This window comes from Thermobia domestica, chromosome 3 (genome assembly GCF_964235325.1).
Source record: "Thermobia domestica chromosome 3, izTheDome1.hap1.1, whole genome shotgun sequence".
Classification (NCBI taxonomy): domain Eukaryota; kingdom Metazoa; phylum Arthropoda; class Insecta; order Zygentoma; family Lepismatidae; genus Thermobia; species Thermobia domestica.
The window spans coordinates 88126435-88152882 of NC_137456.1; the positions used below are offsets into that span (position 1 = coordinate 88126435).

The 26448-nt window shown below is 36.4% G+C and overlaps 1 protein-coding gene across 1 annotated transcript in view; it reads right to left on the minus strand.

Moving 5' to 3' along the window:
* Window positions 1-8268: 8268 nt before the first annotated feature.
* The window catches only part of coil (coilin), a 46020-nt gene continuing 27840 nt past the window's right edge, over window positions 8269-26448 (minus strand). The window contains exons 3-5 of the mRNA XM_081751258.1: window positions 16046-17220; window positions 10849-10954; window positions 8269-8656 (exon numbers count right to left, since the gene is read on the minus strand). Of these exons, the coding sequence (XP_081607384.1) occupies window positions 8523-8656; window positions 10849-10954; window positions 16046-17220 (1415 nt within the window). The 3' untranslated portion in view covers window positions 8269-8522. The remainder of the gene's footprint in view (window positions 8657-10848; window positions 10955-16045; window positions 17221-26448) is intronic.

A 26448-nucleotide genomic window follows, 5' to 3' on the forward strand; every position in this document is an offset into this window, starting at 1 on the left:
AGCAGTGATGCCAGTCTTTTTCTTCAAGTGTTGAAAATTCATTCTCGTAAGCCATTACAGCTTCTTCAGGGCTGCAAAATTCTTCCCACGCATGCGATCTTTGATCCTGGGGAACAGAAAAAAATCACACGGGGACAGATCAGGGCTATACGGCGGATGAGTAACAAGTTTGACCTCCGTAGATTCTAAAAACTGAATTGTGATGTTCGCCGTGTGTGCGGACGCGTTGTCATGAAGTAGGACCCCACGTAATCCAGTTCTTGGACGCCGTTCCCGAAGCTTCTGGAACACTTTTGTTAGGCAAACAGTGGTGTACCACTGAGCAGTAACAGTCCTTTGTTCTTCAAGTGGAACAGTTGCAACATGGCCAGATTTGGAGAAGAAAGTTGCGACCATCTTCTTCTCCACACTTCGCGGTCGCTTCACTTTCGTGGGTGGATTTTCGTAAAGTTCCAAACTGTAGACTGGCGTTTATTCTCAGGGTCAAATTGATAGATCCAAGTCTCATCACTAGTAACAATTTCAGAGACGCGTCGAGAATTGCCTCCATCAAATCTTGCGAGCATTTCTTCACACCATTCCACACGCATGCGCTTCTGCTGTTCAATCAAAGTGTAAAGCACACAACGAGATGATGCCGAAGATGATCATGAAGAATTTTTGTTACTGCTGGCGATCCAATGTTCATTGTAGATTCTATGTCCTTGAAAGTTGTTCGAGGATTTTCTCGAATAATTTGTTCCACTGCGGCAATGTTTTCATCTGACACAGCTGTTGCCGGACGTCCAGCTCTCTCTTCATCTTTAAGCGATGTCCGACCTCCTCGGAATTTACCAAACCACCGAAAAATTGTAGCACGGGAAGAAGCAAAGTTCCCAAATGCCCCCTGCAAACGGTCAAGGCTTTGTGTCTTGTTCAAACCACTTTTGAAATCATAAAGGATCATTGCCCGAAAATGTTCCCTTTCGAGCTCCATTCTAGATAGCCGAATACTGTTCACATCAACAAACAGGTGAAAACAATACGGCCACGCCGATAAGGGAGGCAAGTTGAAACTTGCTTCGCTTCTTCGCTCTGGATACCACTACCGAACGCAATTTTTGGAATTCAAATACTCCAATGCGTATCTCAAAACTTTCGTAGTAACCCTCGTATGTACGTATTACGAAAGCACACGAAGAGGATTGTGAAGTTAGTTATCATTTCTTATTTTCTCGTATCTGTTAGATATTGTCTTTCTTTCCTTCGTTTTATTGTTCATTGTTCCCTTCACTTTTAGTTTTCTTTATTCCTTCCTTCCTTTCTTTCGCACATTCCTTTTTTCTACTACTCTTTAGCTTTTCTCTCTCATTACGAGGTGATCGGTCAATTGGGTCATGCGATTCAACTACAGCCCTCCAATTATCTATGCGTATACCACTTTCCATTGCCCCTAAGCAGTGTACGCATTGCCAGGGGGGATGTAGACATCCCACTCTGTAGAACTGAATGTTTTCCATACGATTTGAATTTCCCCATGTTAATTTTCTCGGAATTAAACTTCATTTCCTCTGTAAAATATCCTTTAATTTCCACACTGACACTGAGGTTAGTACAAGCATGCTAGGCGCGCTTAACTTTGACCGCCATTTTGTCATCATCCATATGGATCACAACTTTGTACTGCACGTGTTCTCATTGCACCGTTACAAAACCCGTGCGAGAAAGTCTTCCGGGAATCCCCAGACGATGTATGGGGAATCCCTTGCGCACTTGTCCAACATTTGAAATTGCATTTAACAGGTCAAGCCGATATGTATTTCTGACCCGCCTTCCCACCCCCACATTCCAAGCTGTCTAGCTCCTCACCTGTCCATTTCCGAACCATGTCATATATATACTTTTTGTCATTTTGGTGCCCAGAATTCTGTGGTTTCACTTTTCGCCATTACTTTTGGGATGCCCTATACATATAGCCGCGGATCCAGGATATGATCAAGGAAGGGGCTAATCATAGTTTGCCACTTTATCCAGTGTATACCTGAGCGTCAGGAAGGGGGGGGGGGAAGGCTACAGCCCTCCCTTGGATCCGCGCCCATATTATATATATATATGCAAGTCATGGAAAAATTAATAGCAATCCTTTGGAATTTTATGCATTTATAAGGATTTCAAAGAAGTTTCTATCTAAATATGCACAAACATACAATGATATATGCTTCAAATTAAAGGAAATTTTATATAGAATCCAAATATATTTAGAGAAATTACTTACCTTTACTACAATTGATGATATTCAACAAAATATGACGTTAATTGGTAAGTGAAGTGAAAGTAAGGAAAGTTAAGTGAAGCGTGCCCAATTGTTTTTGGCTCAAGCTAATTCTTGATTGGATGTCACGCTTAGTAATAACGTCTTTGCATCGTTGTGGCATGGGGTTTACTAAGTTTTGTAGTGTCTCTATTGAAATGCAATGTTGCCAGACGTCGTTTATTGCTTGAATTAACTCAGCTTTCATTGTAGGATGTCTTGCACGAACCTTATCCTTCAAAACACTCCATAAATTTTCAATTGGGTTAAGTCGGGCGAATTACCAGCCCAATGAAGATGGGTAACGACGTAAAGACACCATATAGTCTTTTATAAATCTGGCACAATTACAAGGGGCAGAATAGTCTTGAAAAATAAAGGAACCACGGTTGAATAAATCTCTACCCGCAGGTATCATTGTCGCTTCAAGAATATAAGTTTGTGCATTATCATCATCACAAATGTGAATTTTACCAATTCCACTAAAAGAAAAACATCTCCAAATCATTACACTGATGGAATACCTGGAAGTTTTTACAGTACACGCAGAATTAAGGGCTTCACTAGTCATGTGATAAATCCTAGCGCGTGAATTATTGCCATAAATGTACTTTCGTCTCATCAGTAAACAAAACTTTGCGCCTTTGGTCACTTGTCCAATCCTTGAAAGTTTTGGCCCAATCTACGCGCCTTTTACGTTGTTCCGGTGTAAGATATGGCTTCCTGACAGCTCTATGTGAACGCAAACCTATTGATTTTAACCTATTTCTCACTGTTCGCGGACAAACGTCGACACCAGGAGCCCTATGCAGAGTCGTTTTGAATCATGATTAGTACCATACTAAAGAGTTCGACTAACATATATTTCCTGCAGTAGTCAGGTTTTTAGTATAACATTAATCAAACGTCAAAACGACTCTGCATAAGGCGGTAGATGTTTCCCTCCAACTTCTAGCAAGATTTGCTGATGACTCAACCCTGTCTGCAAGACAACCGTCGCAATGCACTGTTCTGTTTAGGCGAGGATTTCATTTTTCGACCACATTTGCCATTCTTCCACTTTTTTATGCACAATGCTTCCCGTATCTTGGCCAGCTGCCTACCAACTGTACTTTTATGCAGTTGCATAATAAGGGCCATTTCAGTATTAGTTTTGCACACTCACTTAATGCTTTAATTCTAGTGGCTTTTTGTGGTGTAAGGTTACGTGTTTTACCCATGTCGATGTCCGATATCAATAATTTATAAACGGTAAATCAATATTTATAGTAAAACTATCACTTTCAAATTTATCAGTAAAAGTAACACTACTAGAACACAATTACGTAATCTAGGGCACCCACACAAGGAAGCAGAAACCATACTGCACGCTTGGAACGTGGATTACCTTATTGAGCGCGGACCTCACTGAAACAAACATCGAGTTATCCATTAAACAAACATTTAGCATGACGGATTTGTTTTTCCCTTCTCACACATTTTGTTGAGTATCATCAATTGTTGTAAAGATAAGCAACTTTGTGTAGATTTGGATTCTACATAAAATGTCCTTTAACCCTCCATCGCATGCGTGCTTAATTGTAACATCAAGCCACGCGCGCGGAGTCTCACTCCGCAATATGTATTTATCTTCTTTTTAATGTGTATTTTGTTTTGAGGCGATTTTAAATTGTTGAATATTTTCTTTTATATGTTTTTGACAATTGCCAACATATATTTTACAGATTTGGCTAGAAGGAACAACATGAGAATACAAAGAGAATGATAAAGGTTTATTTAACAATTAGACGAAGTTTTCTTTCATCAGACATATCAAATAATATATGCAGTACAGAATATAGCTACAGTACATTTCACACACTACACTTCATCTGTAGCTTATGATCCGATCATACTTCTGTAACTTTTGCTTCTAATATTTCATACCTAATTTATTTTACGTACCGTGTTTATTCACGTAACAGTCTATTTAAGTTAGAAATAAAAACATTCGCCAAAAAATTTTCCCCACATAAAAGTCGCAGTCTACGGGATTTTTGTCTTTGTGAACGAGACTTTCTTCGAAATTGTTTATGACAAAGTGAAACTTCGGATGATAGTGAATAGTGCTTTTCGCATGTATGGACAGCTCTGATACTTTTGTGCGTCTCTTTCTTCTTTGTGGTGTAATGTTATGTTCCCCGATTATGTAAATATATCGTTCTTTTGTGCCAATGCCAAGCCTTTTATATCTCCCACAAATCGGTAAATTACGAGTTTAATTTTAACAAATATTAATATTTTATCGTATGTGGGTTATATTTTATTTTTTATGTTGACACAATGCTAATTTATCAAAATTCAAACTTGTTTTGATCGTAGCGATAATTGAATGACAGATTTCCTCGCGTAAGAGTCGCAGTTGGATTTTCACATTAAAATTTGGTACAGTCCGCAGCAAAAAACCTGCAACACGAGCATATAAGTTTATTGTGAAACGACGAAGTCTTTTGTTCCAAAATAAATGTGCAGGAGAGGACGCCGAGGTTTCTCCTGGTGTGATTTGTGCCACTTAGACGTTATGTTGATTCCCTGCGCTGTTAGGCATAGTTTCACAATAAACTTACATGCTCATGTTGCAGGTTTTTTGCTGCGGACTGTACAAAAAGTGCGACTATTATACAAGTAAACACGGTATGTTACGGGATACATTATAGTTTCGCGTGTCTCTTCTGCTCCATGTTATTTAATGTATGTTATGTAGGAAGGAAGTTAATGATCTAATTACTATTAACTAAACAAAAATCTATCATTCTCTTTCCATTCTCATTTTGTTTCTTCTTCTGTATGTGGTCATACTCCTTTTTCTTTTCCAATCTTATGTAGTAATTGCCAAAACTTTCAATGCGAACTCCTTCAGATGAGTTTTTCTTAAAGCATTTTCAGCAAACTCATCACATCACAAAGCAGCAATAATTGTGGTATAGAAGTATAAAAACCATATAGTTTTCTTCTGGTAATAAAAATATATACAAATGTCTCGATATTTACCCTAATAAAATACTTCACTCAAACATATTTTGTACTTTTACAAAATCACGCTGAAGCTTTTTTTTTTTTTTTTTTTTTTTTTTTTTACTCTCAAAATTTCCCTGAATGGCGCAATATTTCACATTGAGACTGTAACAGTGCTTATCTTTCATTTGTGAATAGCGTGATGTATTCAATAGATTTTCATGTACTGCTGAGTTGGCTGTAGATGCTTTAAGAGAACGCCACTGAAGAAAATGGTAGCTTCCATTGAAATACTATACATTTACTATAAAAATATTCAGCTAGTGGGTTTTGTACGTTACGGTTCAAGTAAAATACTTTTATAATAATTGGATGTTTTCATAAACACATATTCCGAAATCGTGTCTACCAGTATCTAAAATTTCAACCCAAATTTATTGGGTTTGTTCGGTATATATTGAATAAATTCGCAACGAACTTTCGTTCGAAATAGTTGCTCATCACCAGTAAAATTTTCGTGAGACTTGTAGTTTCTGTTGCAACTGTCGATGAATGGATACCATATATCAGAACCCTTAGTAAACTTATCTTTCTTTAGTCTCTGAAATGTAAGGTTTTCATCAAATCGTATAAATTTCATTATCTTACAAAATTTGTTCCTGCTCATTGTTTGTTTGTTTGTGAAGTGATGCTCCATATTGTTTGCTTTACAACTGTCTTGTGAGAGTAGTACTTCCATTCAAAGTCCATTTACTATCACCTAGTTGCGTGTTAGCTTCCGTTACAGTACCGAAGAGTTCTTTCATCTCAAAGAGACGAAACGCACTTACGTAATAATTATGTACGTCAAACTGCATATAATAAAGAACCAGGCTCTTTGCGTTGATATTGTACTTATTGATACGACTGACAGTGTCCTAAGCGTTACTCAACTTTGTCCATCTGCGGCTACAAAATTGTTTGTAGGGAGAAGAGATGTAGTATTATCCGGCATATCATCTTCGGAACTTCCATTGCTGTCATCTTCATGTAAGAAAATATCTTGATTGGAATATTCGCTGTATTTACCTGATAATCTTCTAATCTTCAAGTCCAGATTCCTGTTTTTCCATGTCCTGAAGTGTGGAGAAATATTCTAAGGGCTTCAACAGAACACTAATTATAACCACTCACAATGATATTCCTTCAGTACAGAAATAAATGGTTTCAAGCACTGAGCCTTTATTTCATCACGCGTGTAAGATGTACACAATTACCTGGTAAGAGGAATAAAGTAACTTTCTAGAGCATGATATACGAGAGATGAAACAAATCATATATATCAAGCAAACCAATGTGAAATCCCCATTTTAATGTACTGATGATACAAATTAGGAAAGGAGGAAGCAAGCTAAAAACTGAGTTTTCGAAACTCATTTGTGATAAAAATGTAAAAAAAAAGAAAACAAAATTAAGTTATATAATCGATACTACTACCATTTTCTGTTCCGTCACCCACAAATTAACAGGATAACCAACAGTAATTTCATTCATTTTCCCATTACTTAACATTATGCGGTCTAAAAAACCGCTTGGTGCTTCTAGGTATATCATGCTGAAACTCCCTCCACTCACACAATTTTTTGTTCAAACTCGTAAATACGTTGAATAGCAAATAAATAAAAGCGACGAGTCGATAAAATTAACTGAGTACGCGCAATATGTTTATCTGGAAGCGGTCTGAAAAACAGCTTGTTGCTTCTTGTGTTCAAGTTAGAGACATGAAATTTGGTATCTGGAATATTTATTTAAAATAATTAAACACGTGTTTCTGCGTTTTTAAATATTTGTCCTAGAAGGGAAGAAAGAGAGGTAGAGGTTGCAATTGTTATAATATGATATCCGTATTCTGGAATACTTTAACGTCAGAGACATGGAATTTGGTGTTTCAACTTTCTATCCATAGCAATTAAACATATGTTTCAGCGTTGTTAGGTATTTGACCTAGAATGGAAGAAAACAGGAGTGGGATGATTTCCTAAGGATCCAAATGCTCATACAAGACAGAGTTCAGAAAAAATTATATATACAAGGTGCAGAAGGAAGAATGCAAATTATTGCCAACATGAGGGACCTTTGCAATTTCTTGTATTTACAGGACATGCAATTTCCTGTATATTCTGTACGAATTTTATTTGAAAGATTGTGAAACACGTTTCTTAGTTATTTATATATTAATAATATTCACATTATAAAAACATACAGTGAATACAAATGATCTTGTACAAGACTAGTAAATTCTTTTGCACATCTTCCGTACATTGTTAACACTTTAAATTCAGAGAAGTCTATAATTATTTCATAAAGAATAACCATTTAGTGTGTAAATAAAAAACTACTTTTTACATACACTATCATTAAAAAAGTAGTTTTAAGCTGACAAAATATTCACTAAAATTTGGCACCTTTCACTGAGTCATGATTGTTAACTGAACATATTCACTTCATTTTCAATCAAGAAAAGAAAGAGTGAAAGAAAAAATAAACCAGCGAATATAAAACTTTACACTGGTACCTTTGCGTATTGGCCAAGCACTGTTACCCGATTTCGCTTAAATATTACGAAGTGAAAACTGTTAAACTCAGGTATTTAACACTTAAGATATACTGATTACTTCTGAACTAATGAATGATTTTTCTTTATGTTTACTTACTTAAAAATATATCCAATACCAAAACTCCTCAAGTTTTGATGGGTGTTATTACCGTAAAACTCGTAATAACAACACTAATTTTAGTGAAAGTGAGAAGGTAAACATCTTAATAATTACCGAGTATGAGTTATTAATGTTTGTTATTATTTATGGTACCAATAAGGAACAATTGGTATAAAGCTATTTAAATGATGATATCTAACAAATTACATTTTTAACAACCTTCACAAGAATATTGCCTTCGCACTACATTCACTTGAATGTTATATTAATTTTGGAACTATCAACACATTTTTATTCTGAGTGCTTTCAAGTTTCATTTACCCTGTATATATGTCAAAGTTTTTTTTTTTTTTATCCAGATTTATTCCTTGCAATGATACAAGAAAAAAATCACACTTAACATACATTAACAACATACTCCCAGAAGCACTTTATATCTATGACACGAATACAAACTAAAAGAGACGTTTTCAGAACGAGATGTATCTTTTTCTAAATCATTTATCGCCTTTTGAACAAACTATTCACTCGAGATAGGTTCCTTATGGATACAATAACCTTGCATCGTATATCTCATTCCAGTTTAACTCAAGTACATTACTTGGTCCTGTAGGTACGTCGTAATCATCTAAATCAAATTTACTCTTTTTCCTTTTCTGGATCCACTCCAAGCCTCCTATAAATAAACAGATATTACATGATAGATCGAAAAAATTAGAAACTTTACAATGTGCTTTGCAATCTTACACATAAATGCAAACAAATATAAAGCTTTTTCTTTCTTTGTGTGGTAGAAAATTTTCAGAAAAAAAATCATAAAAATAATATCAATCAAACTGTTAGCATACTTACACACAGCCACCTTAACAGCTTAAAAAAATATATTGCACAGTTTTAATTAAAAATTACCAGTTGCATATACACAATGGCAAAGTTTTCAGATTACCTGATCTCAATTTTAAGAATTAATCAGAGATGTCCGAGTAGGCGAGCCAGGCTCTCGGGCTTGAGCTCAATAACTGAGCAAGACACCTATCAGTGGATAGCGAGCACAAACCTCAATGAGGTTAGTGGAAGAACAAGAGGTTGCGAGCACTACTGATACAGAGCCCAATTCTCATTGAAGGTGGTGACCTCGAACTCAAGCGATTGCGAACCTGAGATAAAATAAGTCTCACTGAGAAAATGAAGGGTGAACCTCATTAAGAATAATGAACTGAGGCTGCGAGAGCCCGAGTGAGTTATTGCGAAACATTTATCTATGCAATTATGCTATTTAACCCTAGGAAGTCCGTGCTCGCATCTGCTACGTGAAGGATCAAGCGGGGTCAAATTTGACCGCTCTGGTTTTAAGTAGTTTTCAAAATATATTTGTTCAATTTGAGTTAAAGTATTGAATTACATTTCAAAAAAGAAACTTTTCAAGGATTTGTGCTTTTATTTGTAAAAAAACGGGCTAAATACAGTGCGTAAAACTGCTCATAAATTAACCAAATTTCTTATAATACTATGCAGAAAACCAGTATTATAACTAACACTCGACAAGTTCTTTGAAAGCCTAAGTATTTATATAAAGGAGAAAGGTAAGATTTAAAAAAAGTAACACAAGTTTTAAATTTTTTAAAAAAATGAAAGGAATTTTGGGAAAAAATAAAGATGGGCAGTACTTATGACCAAGGGAAGGGGGGGGGGTTTAAATCGGCTCGCACAAAATAAATTATTTTTTACAGAAAGACAATGCAGTATATTCCAGTTGATAAAAAGCGAAAATGAATCTTTCATCAAAAGGAACAATAACAAAAAAACAGATAATCCTGAATACATATTAATTTATATAAACTAAATAAAGAACTCCTCACGGGCAAAATTTACCTTCCCCCGCCATGGTTAATGGTCTTGGCTACTCCCTAAATTGGTGAATGAAAAAAAAAAAAAAATAAAGTGTTTTTACAGTTCTCACAACAAAATACATAAATATTAAAATTTTGACTTGATCATAGCTTAGTATCCTATTACTGCATATCTGAAATGTTACTTTTCTTCCATGTATAATAATTTTAACGACAGTTACATTACAATAAATAGTGCATATACATTTAATCGTTTAATGTTTAAGGTTTTTAAACTACAGGAGAAATTTCTTTGGTACCGACAGCTCATCTTTCATGTGGATCATATTAACACACTCGTCTTTACAGTTAGTTTACTTTTTTTTTTTTTTTTTTTTGGACGATAACTATGCTCCCGGTCTATTACTATGTGGGGTTCACAAAAGGCTGGTACACTTCTGCTATGACTGGTAGTCCCACGAACTGTCAGCACCAAGATTTTTTTTTATCGTACCACAGTTGAATGTAAGCTATAATCAAGATTTACACGGTGGTGAATCGTAGTTCAGAAATTCTCAAGTCTGAAAATAACTTAAGTATTTTACTTGTTTATTAGGATCATGTCAGTGCAACTTACAAGACTGTACTGATAGTTCATCTATTACTCAATATGGTAACTCTTGAACGAAAGTGAATGTTTCTGAGATTATATATATATATGCAATAAATAGCTAGAGCGATTATCTCGGACAAATTCGTTAATGGGTATTATCCGTTAACATCTTCATGGGTAACTGACTTTCATGGTGGCTATCCATTTCCCGTTTAAAAACTATGACACTCCTTAGTTTATGTACAACCTGTACAACAACAAAGAAATGATGGCTGCCCATAACAAAAGTATATTTAGTTTTTTCTTATTGCAAAATATCCCTCCGAATATCTGATACATGGATCCTCTTTACTGTCTTTTGCAAAATCTATTTGTTCTTTGCAATACAGATAACTAGAATGAGAAAATACTTTACTATATACTTACGAATAATCTGTAAGGTGACCTGCATGGACATTTCACAGAATCTTAAAACTTTGCCTTCAATGTAGTCTGTTATCTCAGGAGTAGTGGAATCGGATAACCGGAGCATCTTGAAAATAATAAGAAAATAAATAAATCAAAGGGATTATAACATCAATTTTACGTTGCTGGAAAGTAAAAATGCAACACACTGAATTGATCCTCATTTGTAGAACAATCACATCCAACAGGCCTATATGTGACGCAGGAGCCGGGTTTTACAGTGAAAAAAGCAGAGAAACAATGTACAAAGAGTGGGTGAGATGATGAAGAAGAACAAACATTGGCAGCAAGGGTGCCGATTTCTCTGTAAATGGGGGGGGGGGGGGGGAATTCGAATGCAGAAGGTATATATATGAGGATTTTAAGACAAATTGCGTTCAAATTATGTCAAATGTTGTATATTCATAAATACAATAGGGGGCCTACATGAGCTTCGGGGGGGAAGGGGGGGACAGGATCGACAGTGTGCACACAGTCATGGATCCACGCGTAGTATACTTGCAAACCAGACTACGCTATCGATGTTCTTGGTTGCCTATCACCACTGTCTTTTATCAACGTCAGGTTGCATACCAGCTCCTTGCTCTTTCACTGAGAAGGCGAGCAGCAAACTGCGACGTCACATAGCATTCAGTAGGGGGAATGACTGGTGTAAAGGGTGGAAATCTAGTACAATGATTAGCAGTGCAGTTACGTGACGTTTCATATGCGACGACACGAGCTCTGAAAATGGCAACCGGAGACAGATCAGAACAATCCAGTAGTAGCAGTGAATATGTGAATATGTCTAGACGGTCCAATATCGCTTTCGTCGTCGAATGCAGCAGCAACTCCAGCAGGTTTCCATTTTTGTGGCATACCCTTACTGCGGATTATTCTTTTGCGATATTGGTGCTAGTGTTAAACAAAATGCAGCCACACTAATGCCACTTTATCTTTCTCTCTCTCTCTTTTCTTTTCTGTTGTTGTTGCAATATACACCCACATATTTTAATGTCTCCATTGCTTTTCTTCGTGTGCAAATTGTTATGTCATATGTTTCTTCATTCAAACATAAGTCTGACATTTCTTGCATGCCCTTATTTTCCGATGCAATCGCTCTTCACAGACAGAGGGATCAAGATCACGAAAAATTGATTTTGTCATTATATCATCTCCAGTTACTTCTACTGGAGCACTTATGTGATATGGTAAACGGCATTTTAATACAAAGCGTATTCAAATGGAACCTACCCGGGCAATACTGTGCATTCTAATTTTTGATACTGCCATGCGCGAGGATCGACAGAAAGTGTACGTATGCTGGCCATGCAGTTTGAGAGTTTTGCGTTGCACAAAGCACACTACTGTGCGGAAGAAGCTCTTGTATCGTAAAGTTTGCGTGCAATAATTCCCGTGATTCTTACTGCAGACCAAAAGCATTTTTGCATGGGTTCGTGTCTGCAGCACCTGTCGATATCCGAAAATGGTGAAACTTCCTTCTGCACATTGTGGCAGAGAACGAGACCTTGTACCACCATTTCGAACCCTCAACCAACGCAGCAACCATGAAATGGATGTATCCGTCATCGCATTATACTATAATGACTCTCAAAAGTCAAAACTCTGTTTCTTCCATTTGGTTTCAATTTATTTTTCAAAACTTACTCCGAAACTATACTTGAGCTCGTTAGTGACATCAATGGGAACAGCAGAATTCAAGACATCAATCAAATCACTGATAAGCTGCAAGAAACTGTGCGCTGTTTCATTTCCTGGCGTTAGAAATTTGATAAGCGCACGTATAATGCGGAAACAGTTCGATTGGTGGGGCAACCCTTTGTCTATCATTTTCCTGCAACATTCGATGCCAGTTTAATTTTGAAGAGTCAAGTTTCCGCACTTTATAAATTTTTTTTCGATAGTTGAACCATTTAAATCAAACCCACTATTCATGAAATGGTTTATCAATTTCACAAAATGTAGCAAAATCTGCAAAGACCAAGCTTTTTTCTTTCTTCTTTTTTCATTTTCAATCACCGGGTTCATGAAATATGAGTTTTCCACATTTATTTGTACCTCATTCTACCACTTCTTTTGCCACTAGCTACATCGGAAAAAATCGCAACTATCTTGAATGCTGAGATTGGAACTTTTGAAATGATTTCAGAGTAACTTTTTACTCATAATTTTATCTGAATCATAATATACGTAGCTGTTTCCATGTATATGTCAATACTTGAATCATTCTACCTGGACATTTGTGTGGTCCCCACTCTAAATCATCCTCTTGGTCATACGACAACCACCATTAACGTTCATGTCATCAAACGTAAACACTGAAGATGTCTCTACATCCTATATTTGATTTGATTTATTTTAGTTTAGCGTCCCTTCAGCAGTGAGGCTATATGAGACGTGGACATATAGCTTAACGCGGGGTCCAAACCACATGAGCTCCCGCTGGGAATCGAACGTGTCTCCCACGCCAAACGTGCGTATGTCCACATCCTTTAAATAGCACCTTTCCTCCACAATTAAAAGCTTCAAAACTGTGATAAAAATACAAGGAAAAAACGGTAATTTTTGCATCCCAACGTCGGAGCATTGACATACTGGGTAGGAGAATTCGAATTTGTAACCGCACGTAATTGTGTAACTTGTAACTTATACTTATGGTGCGTTGTGTTAGTGCAGGAACGATATCTTTCTCAGTCCATCTTAGTTTTTCTTGCCATTTATGAGCATACTTATTTGACCTGACAAAAAACCTTTTCTTATTATACTCACCACCCGGTTACTAACAACTCTATTGAAATGATCACGATATTTTATTTGAGAACAGGTCTTTAAAACTATTTTTTTATTGTATTTACTTTCCAGTTCTTGCAACTTTATTCGTAAATCTATTATTTTGGTACATACTAATCTCAGATTTCAATTTTTCGTTTTCTTCACGCAATAAGTTTATGCCCCTGCTCTGTTTTCACAGAACAAACGAAAGATAACAAACAAAGAGTTATTCGTTGTTTCGGCCAGGCTAACCTTTTTATTTTACTAATAGTCAATGTTTGTTTAAACTACTCTCTCTGTACGCTTGATTTGTTCATTATTTTTATTTATTTATACCTTCTGGCCATTACCGGCATCTACGGTCTTATGTCCGTCACGTATGAGGAATGATGTCCCTTGGCGAATACATTATCCAGGAAAAGAGGAAGGAAGCAGCCTGGGACCTGTTTGTTAGGTACGATATCGGCATTTGTCACGAGTAAGGAAAATATAGTAAAAGCCTCACTCAGGATAGCTGGCCTGTTAAAGCTGTTACACCTTTTTGGTCGTGCATTCCCACTTAGGAATTGAACCAGGAGTCAGGGATCATTATTTACATCAACACAGTTCACACATAACACTGACAAATTCAGTGAAGGTACAGTATCTCGATTTAATTTTTTCTTGGATAAAATATTCAGACGATCGAATTTTAACTCACATTGATAAGCTTCGGGAATAAAATGTTCGGAACAGGTGCAGACATTTTCAACTTTAAATATGTCTTTCGGTAGCATTTATTTCGCCAAACTTCTCACAGTTTAGGATCCGAGGAAAATACATGATAAATAAGCTCGAAACTCCTCGTATTTCTACGATTGAGACAAATACTAACCTCGCAATTCAGCATGCTTACAAAATAACACGAACACTACATACAACTAACATATATATATATATATATATATATATATATATATATATATATATATATATATATATATATATATATATATATATATATATATTCTTAACACTGAAAGACAAGAATTACTCACTCCACTGCAAAAATCAAAATAACAAATGACAAAGACCCTGGGGTAAGCTACCTCTGCTCCCGTTGTGACGTCACAGTTTTATTGCATCTTCGGGATTAAAAGAGTAGCGGAAAAGATCTTAAAAGAAGAAAGGAGAAGCAGGGTCGGCACACCTTGACAGAAGGTTGAGTCGCGTATGTGATCAACATTAAACCCCCACTGATGTGCACAATATCAATTACATACGGTCGTTTGAAAGTCGACACACAGCTACGTGCCTGCAGAACTGTTTTTCTATTATAAGTGTGTATGAATCATAGCTCCCAAAGTGCAGGTTTTGGGAAGGGTATAACGTGGCAGTTTTCCACGTCAGGATTTCCGTATCTAAAACTGTGTAGTGACGTGCAATATAGTGATTCCAAGTTTCTCAAAGAAGTTACGCGAACGGACCCTCTACAAATGTCCCAGAGAACTGTGAACCGTGCCAAAAAATTCTTCGAAAGATATTTAAATGCCGTGAGCATTACCTAAACGAAGTCAATTGTTGGGAAAGACCAACTGCAGACACCTCTACGAGCACCATATATCCGGTGACAAGTCGAAGTTCGTCGCTACGTTGGATAAACTCGGATTTTTCATATATCCGATTACAGCAAAATTCGCGCCATAAATTGCGCTTAAATAAAAATCCAGTCCAGAATTCATCCGTCACTGCAAAGTAACTTTCTGAAAAGGTTTATGGTCATCGTGGGATACCGCTACAATCGAAGATTCGCTACCTGTCAGTTCTCTAAAAACTGTAAAACCAACTCTACATACTATCAGCAACATATACTGACGCCTATTTATACATAAGACCTGCCTCGTTTGTATGGAAATGCCATAAATCAAGTTCGTTTGCACAAAGACAAAGTCTCTCATCGCATGTATATATAAAATTCTACACACAGATTTTTGCAACGAACGGAGATAATGACAGGGATCATTATTCCATTTGAAAACCTACCGGCGAAGTCGCCACATGTTAGTTCTATGGATTTCTGCGGATCTGATCTCTTGAAGAGAGCACTTTCATCTTGTGTGTCGCACTCGCAACTATCCGGGACCTGTAGAAGGCCTATAAACATGATTGGCACAATATTCCTTTTCCTGTACTTCGTAGAAGCTTTCTACAATGAAAGTTGAGGTGCAAGGCTGATGTCAAAAGACGTGGAATTCACACTGAGACTAACAAAGGGCGCTGTGATTTTTTCTAGAGTAATTTGGAGTTCAAATTTAGACACACATATGCGACTTAACCTTAACACCTAATGCTGATAGCAAAACACGCTGCTGAGTTCTGTTGGTAATAGTTAATAAGTGGAACCTACCTTGAATGCCAGTAAGTCATTAGTTCTTGGATGATTGGCGAGTGGCGGATACTGAGAATAATCAATAGTGGGAGAGCTCGAAACGCTTGCAGATTCATTATTGAGAGGTGATACAATATCACTGCTATCGGGAATACTAGTGTTTATCATGATGGAACTTTTCCTATTACTCTCATCATTGCTACTAGGTTTCTTTTTACGTTCAAAAACAATAGGCGTCGAATGTGATTGTAACGCTAGCAATCCTGAAAACTTCTTTATTACATCTTCCTGAATAGGCTCCGTTGGCACTTTAGGCTCTGGTACGGAAGAGTTAGTACCCGAATGAGATATCCCGCTATCCGTCTTGCTAACCAGCTTTCTCTCACGTTGACCAGGTGGTGTTGTGGTTTCCAAGCAGTCGTCACTGCTAGAACTTTCTGTAGAGCTTACACGGTGTTTCTTTGACTTTGATGCAGATAGTGTAGTGGCTTCCAACGAATCTCGCTTTTCACTAGTTTCATTAACTTTCACATTATCATTATTGCAACATGGACTGAGTCCTATTGACTGCTCACTTGTAACACTCCTATGATTGTCTTTGGAAATTTCGTTTTCAACATCCTCGTCGCCCAAGTCATCAAATCGGATGTGTTGACGCTGTGAAGTTTCAGTAAAAGACACTCTTGGCTCATAAAATTTCACACTCGCCGTCTTTCTCTCTTTGTGTGCCTGGTCCCAATGTCGTTGTTGCTGCCTCCGCAACTTCTTTTTCTTGTTTTTAGATCTCCTTCGCCTCGTACGACGTGGTGCTACGTCACTACTTTCATTTGTTAATTTTGAAATATCTGCTAATAAAGATTCTTCCGAAGAATCTGCTATTTTAGAGTCTATTCCCGTTTTTTCCTCATTAGATACACTGTCTCTTGGGACATTATCGTCTGCAACAGAATAATCTGGATTATTAATTCTACTTTCTCTATTCACAGTATTGGCACTGTCTTCTAAACATATTGTATTATCAAGAACATTTTTAGAAGCATCACTCTGCTTGGAACGCTCACTATGTTTTTCTTTATTCAATCGGTGCTCCAGCTCTGTGTCAGCAGAAGACTCTCGCCGCTCTGGTATCGACAACTTCTTTTTAGTATTCTCATCACAGTTCATTGTAACTGCAGTATCATCTGCACCATGCACTGGAATAAAAATAAGAATTTTATTTAATTTATAGAAAGAGGATATTTAATAAAAAATCATTACACTCTCGTAACTTAAAAACCCAAATAACAATGTATTCAGTGTGCTCCATTTAAGTACAGATGGTCCAAGATTCAATTCTCGATGGATTTTTCACTTCTTGATTGAGCATTTAATGTGGACTCAGTGGCGAAACTCTTTCTTCCAGCAATGAAGTCTGGTTGGTTGGTTGGCATGGAGTTTATGTCTGTTTCAACACCGAGACTATATGAGACGTCGACTTAACAGCTGTAGGTGAAATCCGACCACCCTAATGCGTTCAATTTTTTTGAAGGCTCTCTCACCGGGAATCGAACCCGGGACCGAGTGTACCAAAAGCGCATGTACTAGCCTCTACACAAAAGGAAGGGCTCAGTCAATGGCTGACACATACAAAAACAATTAACAAAACATTATTCATAAAAACCAAAGGAATAACAGCTCAATTAAGTATAGAATAAAACATAATAAACACGAAAGGAAAAAAATATATATTAAAACAAAGGCATTCAACACGTATTAGTGTCACGTATACAACATACGAAGGAGTTTGGTTTGTATGGTGATATATATATATTTCTTCAATATTGAAACCGAAAGTGGTAGTAGATTTCTCCCACTTGCGCTTTTAGTTGAGGGATTAGAGTGGAAATAGAATGTATCCTTCGGACGCTTAATTGATTACAAAAAACCGCTTCTCGCTATCTATGATATTACGGTTTTAGCTCTACAGGTAAAACAAGCAACGTCAAAACCGGGAGACTTTGACTACTGCCACTTTTGGTTTTGGTAGAGATTAGAATGCAGATGGAATATATTCTTGGAGCGCTTTCTTGATTACAGAAAAGCGCTTCTCGCTATTACGGCTTTTATTCAATGGCGATCAATGTTAAAAATAGAAGTGTTTGATTTCTTCCACTTCCAGTTTGAATAGAAGCTAATAGAGAGAGCGGTAGTATCTATTCTTAGAGCGCTAAATCGATTCCAAAAAACTCTTCTCGTTATCTACCATTTTTGTTCTATGCAGATCAATACTGAAACCGGAAGTTGTAGATTTCTATCAGTTCCAGTTTTAATAGAGAGTTAAGGCTAGAGATGAAATATATTATGAGAAGCTTAATCGATTGCCGAAATCGCTTCATCTATTACTTCCGGTTCAAATATTACCTCCATCAAGGAACTCGATTGACCTTCTACATCCTCATCAAGTGTAGTGCTGATCCATCAAGTGGTTCTTAAGATGATTTATTTCTCGAACAGGGTAAGTATATAAAAGGAGTTTTGGTAAACCAAACTCCTTCAAAACCTTAAAAAATAATACATAAATTAAATAAATAGAGAACAAATAAGAAACGTCACTAAAAGTAGTAACAATCAGTGGCGTCAGAAGTATTTTTCAGTTGGGGGGCAAACTGATTTTGAACTACTGTCTTGAAAGTAGACGTGGGAATGTAACATAAGCAAGATAATACGAATATATGTTCGTAATGTAACAATAATTGTATTTGGTTGGACAATAATAATAATAAAAATACAATGCAGCTAAAAACGGTTTCGTGAGGGTAAAATTTCCATCTACAAGAAGCATCTTGGTTTACATCTTTAAGATTAATTAATCCAGTGCCAGTTTTGTGCTGGATTTTGGTATGGTGCAGAAATTTCCCACCACTTAAATCACAGTTAAAAACAAATAAAATAGCAAAAATTGTACTACTTACAAAAAAAAAAAAAAAAAAAAAAAGTTTGTAACTACAATTTTTACCATTTTTTATACATATTTTTAACTGTGTTGGAAATGCCCACACGGACATTATTCGGACAAAGGAGTTCGCTTTTCGAATGTGCTCTGAATCTGTCTGTGGCCTTTTTTCAATCCTTGAACCGTATGGCGAGAAAAGTCAATTCAGCTCCTTGCATCAGTATTTTACCTGTCAAATGATATACCTTATACAATCAAAACATATTCTCTGACTGTATTATAATGTAACCAGGGAATGTATGAAACCATTCCGCGCGATAAGATCTGCGCGCAGTTCGTGAAAAATTGAAATCTTTAGTCGGCTGAGTTTTACTTTCTAACAGGAATTTCAAACCTTTTCCCGTGATCGGTTACACAAGATCTTTCATCAAGTTTTTTACGAAAGTCCTGTAAGGGAGGTTGGGGGAATTTGTCCCAATTTTCCTGATGCTTTGCTCAATTTGCTGTCTGGAGATGCTCGTGGAATTCTATACTTCAAGTGAAGCACATTGCAGAGAATTCTGAGATGTATTTTGTTGTGAACTTTCTGTACCAATGCTGGCACTGGTTGTTGGAGGAGTCCCTCCCCCTTTTTTTTTCATAAACACCAGGAACACTTGTATCTTCGACACTTTCTTTGTTGATTATGTGTCAAGAAGGATTCTTTTTCAGTCAGACATAAAGTAAGGAACACATCTGTAACATATGCATTTCCTTCATCCCTACACAAAAAGCAAACGATTTAGTAACGCAAAGTTAACTCTTTTATTTCAATGTCACTGATTTACAGGTTCCAGCACTCTCTCCTTTAAGGCCTAAGTGAACGTTATGTGATTTGGGTAGTTAGGGTGTTCAGGCGATCGTTAATGTGTAAACTAAGTGCTCCTTCCGAGAATTTAATCAGTGTTCACTTTGCATTCTGTCGTGCTGGTAAAGCAACGATAAAAGAACCCAAACACAAATATCAAGTGAACCAAAATTTCAACTCTGTGAATAATAATTAAGCTCTGAAAAATTGTTGCTAAGGTTCGTCAACTAGTAATTGGACCATCGACTCTGTGGATGGGATAGGATTTGAATTTTTATGGACCCTTTAGCAAGTTTGGTTATATCGGCTCTTCACGTGACTGAGTGATGATGTTCCTCGGCGAGCATAAAACCCGGGATAGGAACAGAGGAAGGAAAGGAAGAAGTGATTAGAAGAGGAAGTCACGGCCCCTAAAAAACGTACCATCCCAGCATTTGTCTGAGGGAAACTGTGAAATAACTTCAGTCATGATGGCCGGCCTCGGTTTACGCCTCCACTGCGCCACGGTTGTTCGTTATTGACTTTGTGGGGCTGATAATTTAATAATAATAATGCTTGCAATAGTCTATAATCACAAATCATTGAATTCACAGCAAACAGAAAATTATTTAGAGAAATATCTATATTTTGATTTTTAATCCAAGAAATTAAACAAAGGAAATGTTTCTGCCATGCTTTAAAATTTAGAAGAGCTGTCGCATCTGTTAAAAAAAAAAAAAATATTTTGTTGATTTAGTGTATCTTGGGTAATACGAAGAATATAAATTGATTGTTAGATATAGGGCACTTTGTGCCTCAAAACATTATACCGTATTTGTATAAAAAAAGCACACAAACATGGGGAAAACAAAATTCATAAAAGAGGAACACTCAAACAAACAGTATTATTCCACCAACGCGGTTGATGCACTAACTCAACTACGAACAAGTATACTATATAATTTCTAAATGTTACGATATTCTTTTAAAAACATCTGTACTGTATATATTCATGCAATGGCAATTTTTCTTATTCCCATCCTTTGTTTCTTTTTGTTCGAGAAATATAGAGCTTTACTTAAAAAGAAAAAAAGTACTCTCAAATTCTGGTGTGATTATTGCAATTATTCCACTAGCGTTACCCAATGACAATGAAAAATATTGATTCTGATATTTGTACATACTACTCGTACATGATTAGTTCATAGAGATAACAATTACTGCTTAAATAGTCCATTGCACAAACGCTACAATAAACTGTTGCAACTTTCCTAACAATGAATATAGATTACTCATTTTTCTGAAAATAATTACATCCAGTTCTGGTTTTTTTTTTTTTTTTTTTTTTAATCCAGAAGTCATATATCATAGGTCTAAGTCTCACCTCATGCTTGCACTTTTAATATAAAAATAAAAAAATCTTTGAGGTTTACGTCCCACGGTTATGCCGGTTAGGCTAAAGGAGATGGTGATGAAGAGTAATGAATGAAATGGTGGAATGAAGAAAGTGGGAGGAAACGGGAGAACCCCGAGAAAACTCACGCACACGGTGTTTGTCCACCACAAAGTTCACTTGGCGGGAGCTGGGATCGAACCCGCGACCCCAAGCACCAGAGGTGAACGCTCTACCACTAAGCCACCGCGGCCCCTGTTTAATATAAAAATGTTTAATATTCAGGAAACATCATTACCAATATTACGATGTTGACAGTAAATGTTTTCACAGAAGAACGGGACTTGTAACATGCGAAACTCCGCCCGCCCCTTTCACGCGGCTCCAAATGTTTTCGAGGGTCAAAATCCAACACGAGGCTAGATTATATTAACTAAATATATAGAAAAGTTGGGATTTCGGGGGAGATCCTGACCCCAGGACTCATCCCTGTATACATCTCTGTCGGAAGTTCCTTGCTGACGTTTGTGAATGTCCCGCCCTGTCCCTTCTTCAAGCAAGAACGTAATGTCATTCGTTAATGCTCACAAGAGATACATTTTTCCTCACTATAAAACTTACTGCACTCTGCATATTGTTTGTAAGAATAATTTAATTTATATATATATATATATATAAAAAAAAAACATATTTAAATGTTCTATTACTATTTAAACTATTATCTTTTTTATACTTTAAAATCTCGCTCGACGACTCTTAAACAATTCTTAAGGAATTTGCAGTGTTTTGAGAATGTACACCAACGGACATAGACTTTTCAATTCTTTTTTCTGAATCTTTCTCTCTAACATAAGGACAGAAAAAGCTCCCAGTCGCGTGTTTCAAAAAGAAAGATGAATCTGGAATAGAGAATTTTTTCACATCATCATAAAAAAACAAAATTTAGTTCATATAATCACTCTTGTATGATGTTTTTACAATATGAAAGTGGAGGGGCAAAATGAGTATCTGGCACTCTATGAAAATTTCAGGGTGGCAGCTACCCCCCTCCCCGGTTCCGATGTCCCTTGTAACAATAACAGAATAAAGCAGGTAAAAGTCATAAAGGAAAATCTCAGGTAATAATAACTATCTCAACTGTACACACAAAAGCGAGAATAGTCACAAAAAACAAAAAGAAAAAGAGACTACAAATTTATAGGTAGTTCCAAACATTCTTTGAGGACTGAGTATTCTTAACATTTTACAAAAATATGACCAATATTCCGCGGGACAATACACCCTTCACCATACGGACAGTTACCACCACGCACTAAATAGAAATGTGTGGGATGAGTGTCCGTGATGTGTTAGAATCGCTTCCCCTTGAGGACTAATACGTGACAACTTCTGTCCATTTCCCAAAATAAATTTTCGTTGCTCGGTTCCAATTCGTTTGCCAGTGAGCACATTCGCCGAACGAAATGCCAGAGATCGGAGCATCGCAGTGCGCTGCAGCTTTCAACGCAGGGTGACTGGATACCGTGAACAGCACGCTCGTTTACCATGTCCAGGCATCCGCCAGACAATGACAACAGAGTCCTGTTGCTGTAGCTGATGGGATTTCACAAGAATATTCTCTAAGAGTGTGTGCTCATACACATTTGCAGGCTCCAAAAAATTCTTTACATGCCAATGCAGACTGCAAATATGAACACGATGTAGCAAGAGTAGAAGCGCATGGTGAAGAACAAGCTTCACTGCTGTTCAGCAGCGGATGCTGATTACAGACCATGTAGACTAATTTCTGAGCTATTCTCGTTTGTGATGAGGGAACGGTCAACAGAAGTCTAAACTTCGCAACTATCCGTATACAACGTATAGGCTTGTAGCTCGAGGACGTGTCACATGTCGCTCGTAATCTGGTTGTAACGCAGAGAGAAGTTGCAGGGTCCACCAACATTACAACGCTCATGTGGGCACATTCCGTAACGGTTTGCATCAACGCAGTACAGAATATACGATTTTGTTTGCGATGATCGGCATAACAGCTATAATTACTTTTTGCGTTGCATTGCTGTACGCAGAATTTTGCTAAGACTGGTACGGAATGACTCCCCTCGGGTTCCATAAGTTTGGAAAAGTCTCCCGACAATAGACTAACGGTGGCCTGTTTGCTTCAACACAGACTAGCAACAGGACTAGTGCAGAAAGCGCCAGCAGCTAGCAGAATGGCCAATGATGAACAGTATGAAAAAGTCTTCAGTAGGGAGGAACAAGCAGACGAATAATCAATACATCCATAGTCTAACTTACACCGGTTTAAACTATGGTTTGTATAACGGAACAGTACCGCAAACATGGTCGGAAAGTACGTACATGAAGCAAATTCAGAGCTTAGACTAGAATGTTTCTTAAGTTTGTAGATGCAAAATGTCACGTTAAACTGGTCAAAGGTCACACCCAGAAAGCGAACCATGTCAACAAACAATTAAAATTGGTACCAAGATAAAGGTCCAGATCAAGAAGGCAAGTTTACTGACTGAATTTCGTCGATAGAAAAGAGAAAACCTGTCTCGTTCAAGTGATACCGCGAAGGTATCGAAAACGAAAATGAATTTTCTACAATGTTGTTATCATTACATGAATGTTGTCATCGTTCACAAAAGACCAAAGCTAAGACATATTACAGCAATCAATAGATCTCCATAACCCGAACAAAATGATATGAATGGGTGTAAATCCTCATCTTCGAGGAAATCAATAAAAACTATTTTCTGGACATTTAAAAACTGATATACAATGTGACTGGCTATAAGATAACTGCGACATTGCTCTATGAAACATAAAACTGATACAGAAGAATACATTAATCAAACTTTTCTTTACGACACTGCTAGATAATAGTATCCAGTATGGTTAACAAGTTATAGATCAAAATTATGATTAACTCAAATTTCAATTTCTGTTTAATATTGTCTAAAGATAAGACATATAAATCGATAGATCACACCAAAATGAACAAAATGTGATGCTTGATAGTAAAAGTCTGATTATTAGTTTTCGAGATAAACTTTTTTTCTATGGTGTTAAAGGGTATGTCATTCGTATAGTTGAAAATTACTGAATAAGTTAACCGATTAATATTTAAAATCAAGGTAAAGAATGAAACAATAGATTAAATTAAAAATAATCGTCAGAAAAAAATGTAACGGTTAAAATTAACTTTAATTATAAACCACAATTTTCACTATTATGCAATGAGAATTGTCAAAAGTAGTGAAGTGCACGCAAAATTTTACGAATAAAAAAGAAAAGCATGGAAAATTAATCGGTTATTATGAATATCGGTTACTGTTATCAATCAAAACTGGAAATGACTCGAACTTCAAAGCAAGCTGGGAGAATTTTGGGAAAATGGTTCTGCATGAATTCACTCCCGTATTGGAAGCTTAAAAAGTTTTTTGCACAGTACAAATTTTACATGGTTGTAGAGAAAAAGTAACGATTAATTTTTTAAGTATTACGAACATTTTAAACAACTATCAATTAAAAATTAACTCCTGCAAAATTTAATCGATTAAATTAAAAAAAATAAACTTTTTAACGGATTCAATCGTTAATTTTTTTACTGGATTAATTATAAACCTTGTCGTTCATTGCTGATCGCACGTAGTTGACAGTTTTTATTCTGCTAAAATAATTTATTTACGTGTATGCTGTATATGAAAAATACGTGTATACACTGTAGCAGACTGCTGATTTCTGCTAACACTGGCATATATATTCCCAACAGTGATACATATACTGTTTGTGAGAGATGCTTACATGACCGAAAAAAAACTACGTAGTTTATATTTTTAGTTTGTGAATTCCTTCTAACCCCCTCCCCCCCCAAAAGGAACGATTAAATGAAATCAGCAGTTTCCATTAGCCAGACTTAACGTTACAACATAACAAGTAAAAATATATAATATATTCAATAAATAATTTTCTTGTAATTTTAAAATTTCTTTAATTTTTGATGTGTCAAACTGTTTGAACGAATTAGATTGATTTTATGTCAATGAATTATCTTTCTTAAGTCTAATATTTTAGCAGTCATACAATCCATGGGATGGTTCAGAAAAATAACAACATGTAGTTAAAGCAGATGTATTAATTTCTCTCTTTATAACTTTATATGTACGAGTAATTTCTTTCAACTACCCTACAAGATATTGGAAAACTAATAAAATTAGCATATTTGGAAAACATATTAAATATGGTATTCAAACAATGTAACAAATAAATAGCAAGTATTGTTTTTTCGTACGAACAATTCTATCGTTACGAATTGAAGAATCAGAAACTACTGTTTTCACTTTGGTACGCATTTAGTACCTATAAAAGGCTACATTGCATGAAAACTGTCCTACACTAGCTATGTACTGGCGATAGCAGACTAGCCCAAATTTTATACACACACGCATATATATATATATATATATATATATATATATATATATATATGAGGACTCTTTCAAGGCAGAAAGGAGTCACATACGGATACTCCAATATTTTCGAAATAGCATATTGATCTCAGTGTGGGTCGGAGAACTGTGTGGCATTGCAATTCGTCATTTCATCTTCGAATTGACATTTTAGATGGAACTGTGGAGTGTACAGATGGCTACCGGCACACATCATCTGCAGTGTAACATCCTCAGACAATTCTGCTATGACCTTCCAGATTATGACAAAACCTGTCTGTCGAAGATATTTGTGTAGCCATGTAAAACAATTCAAATTCATTTGGAACTGGTACCCGATTAAGACCTATTTCAACCATGAAATGGAAACCTTGAAATTTTACCTGTCGGCGACTATTGCTTGTGAGCTTATGTAAGCGGGTCTTACCCAAGACGAACAATTGCCGGAAGTAACGTCACAGATGGCCTTTAGAGTACAGATTTGTTATGAAGTTACAAAGTCCATGTGTAAGATCCCAGGAAGCACATCGCATAGTTACGCTGACCTGTTACGTAGCCGTTTTAATGCCAACAATTTCTGAAATTGAGTTGCTTGATCAGATCTAGCTAAGGATGGGTTTCCAACTTTGCCTTAAACAAATCTCAATTAATGATTGTATATTACCATTTCTATCTTGATGGGTCACATTTCTATTCATGGATGAAACTGGTTGGCTAGGTTTAAGGTTTCCCGATCTACTGGATATAAACTACATGTTGTCAAGGAACCTGACTCTCAAAATGATTTTGCGATCAAAATTAATCAGTTGTGGGTACAGA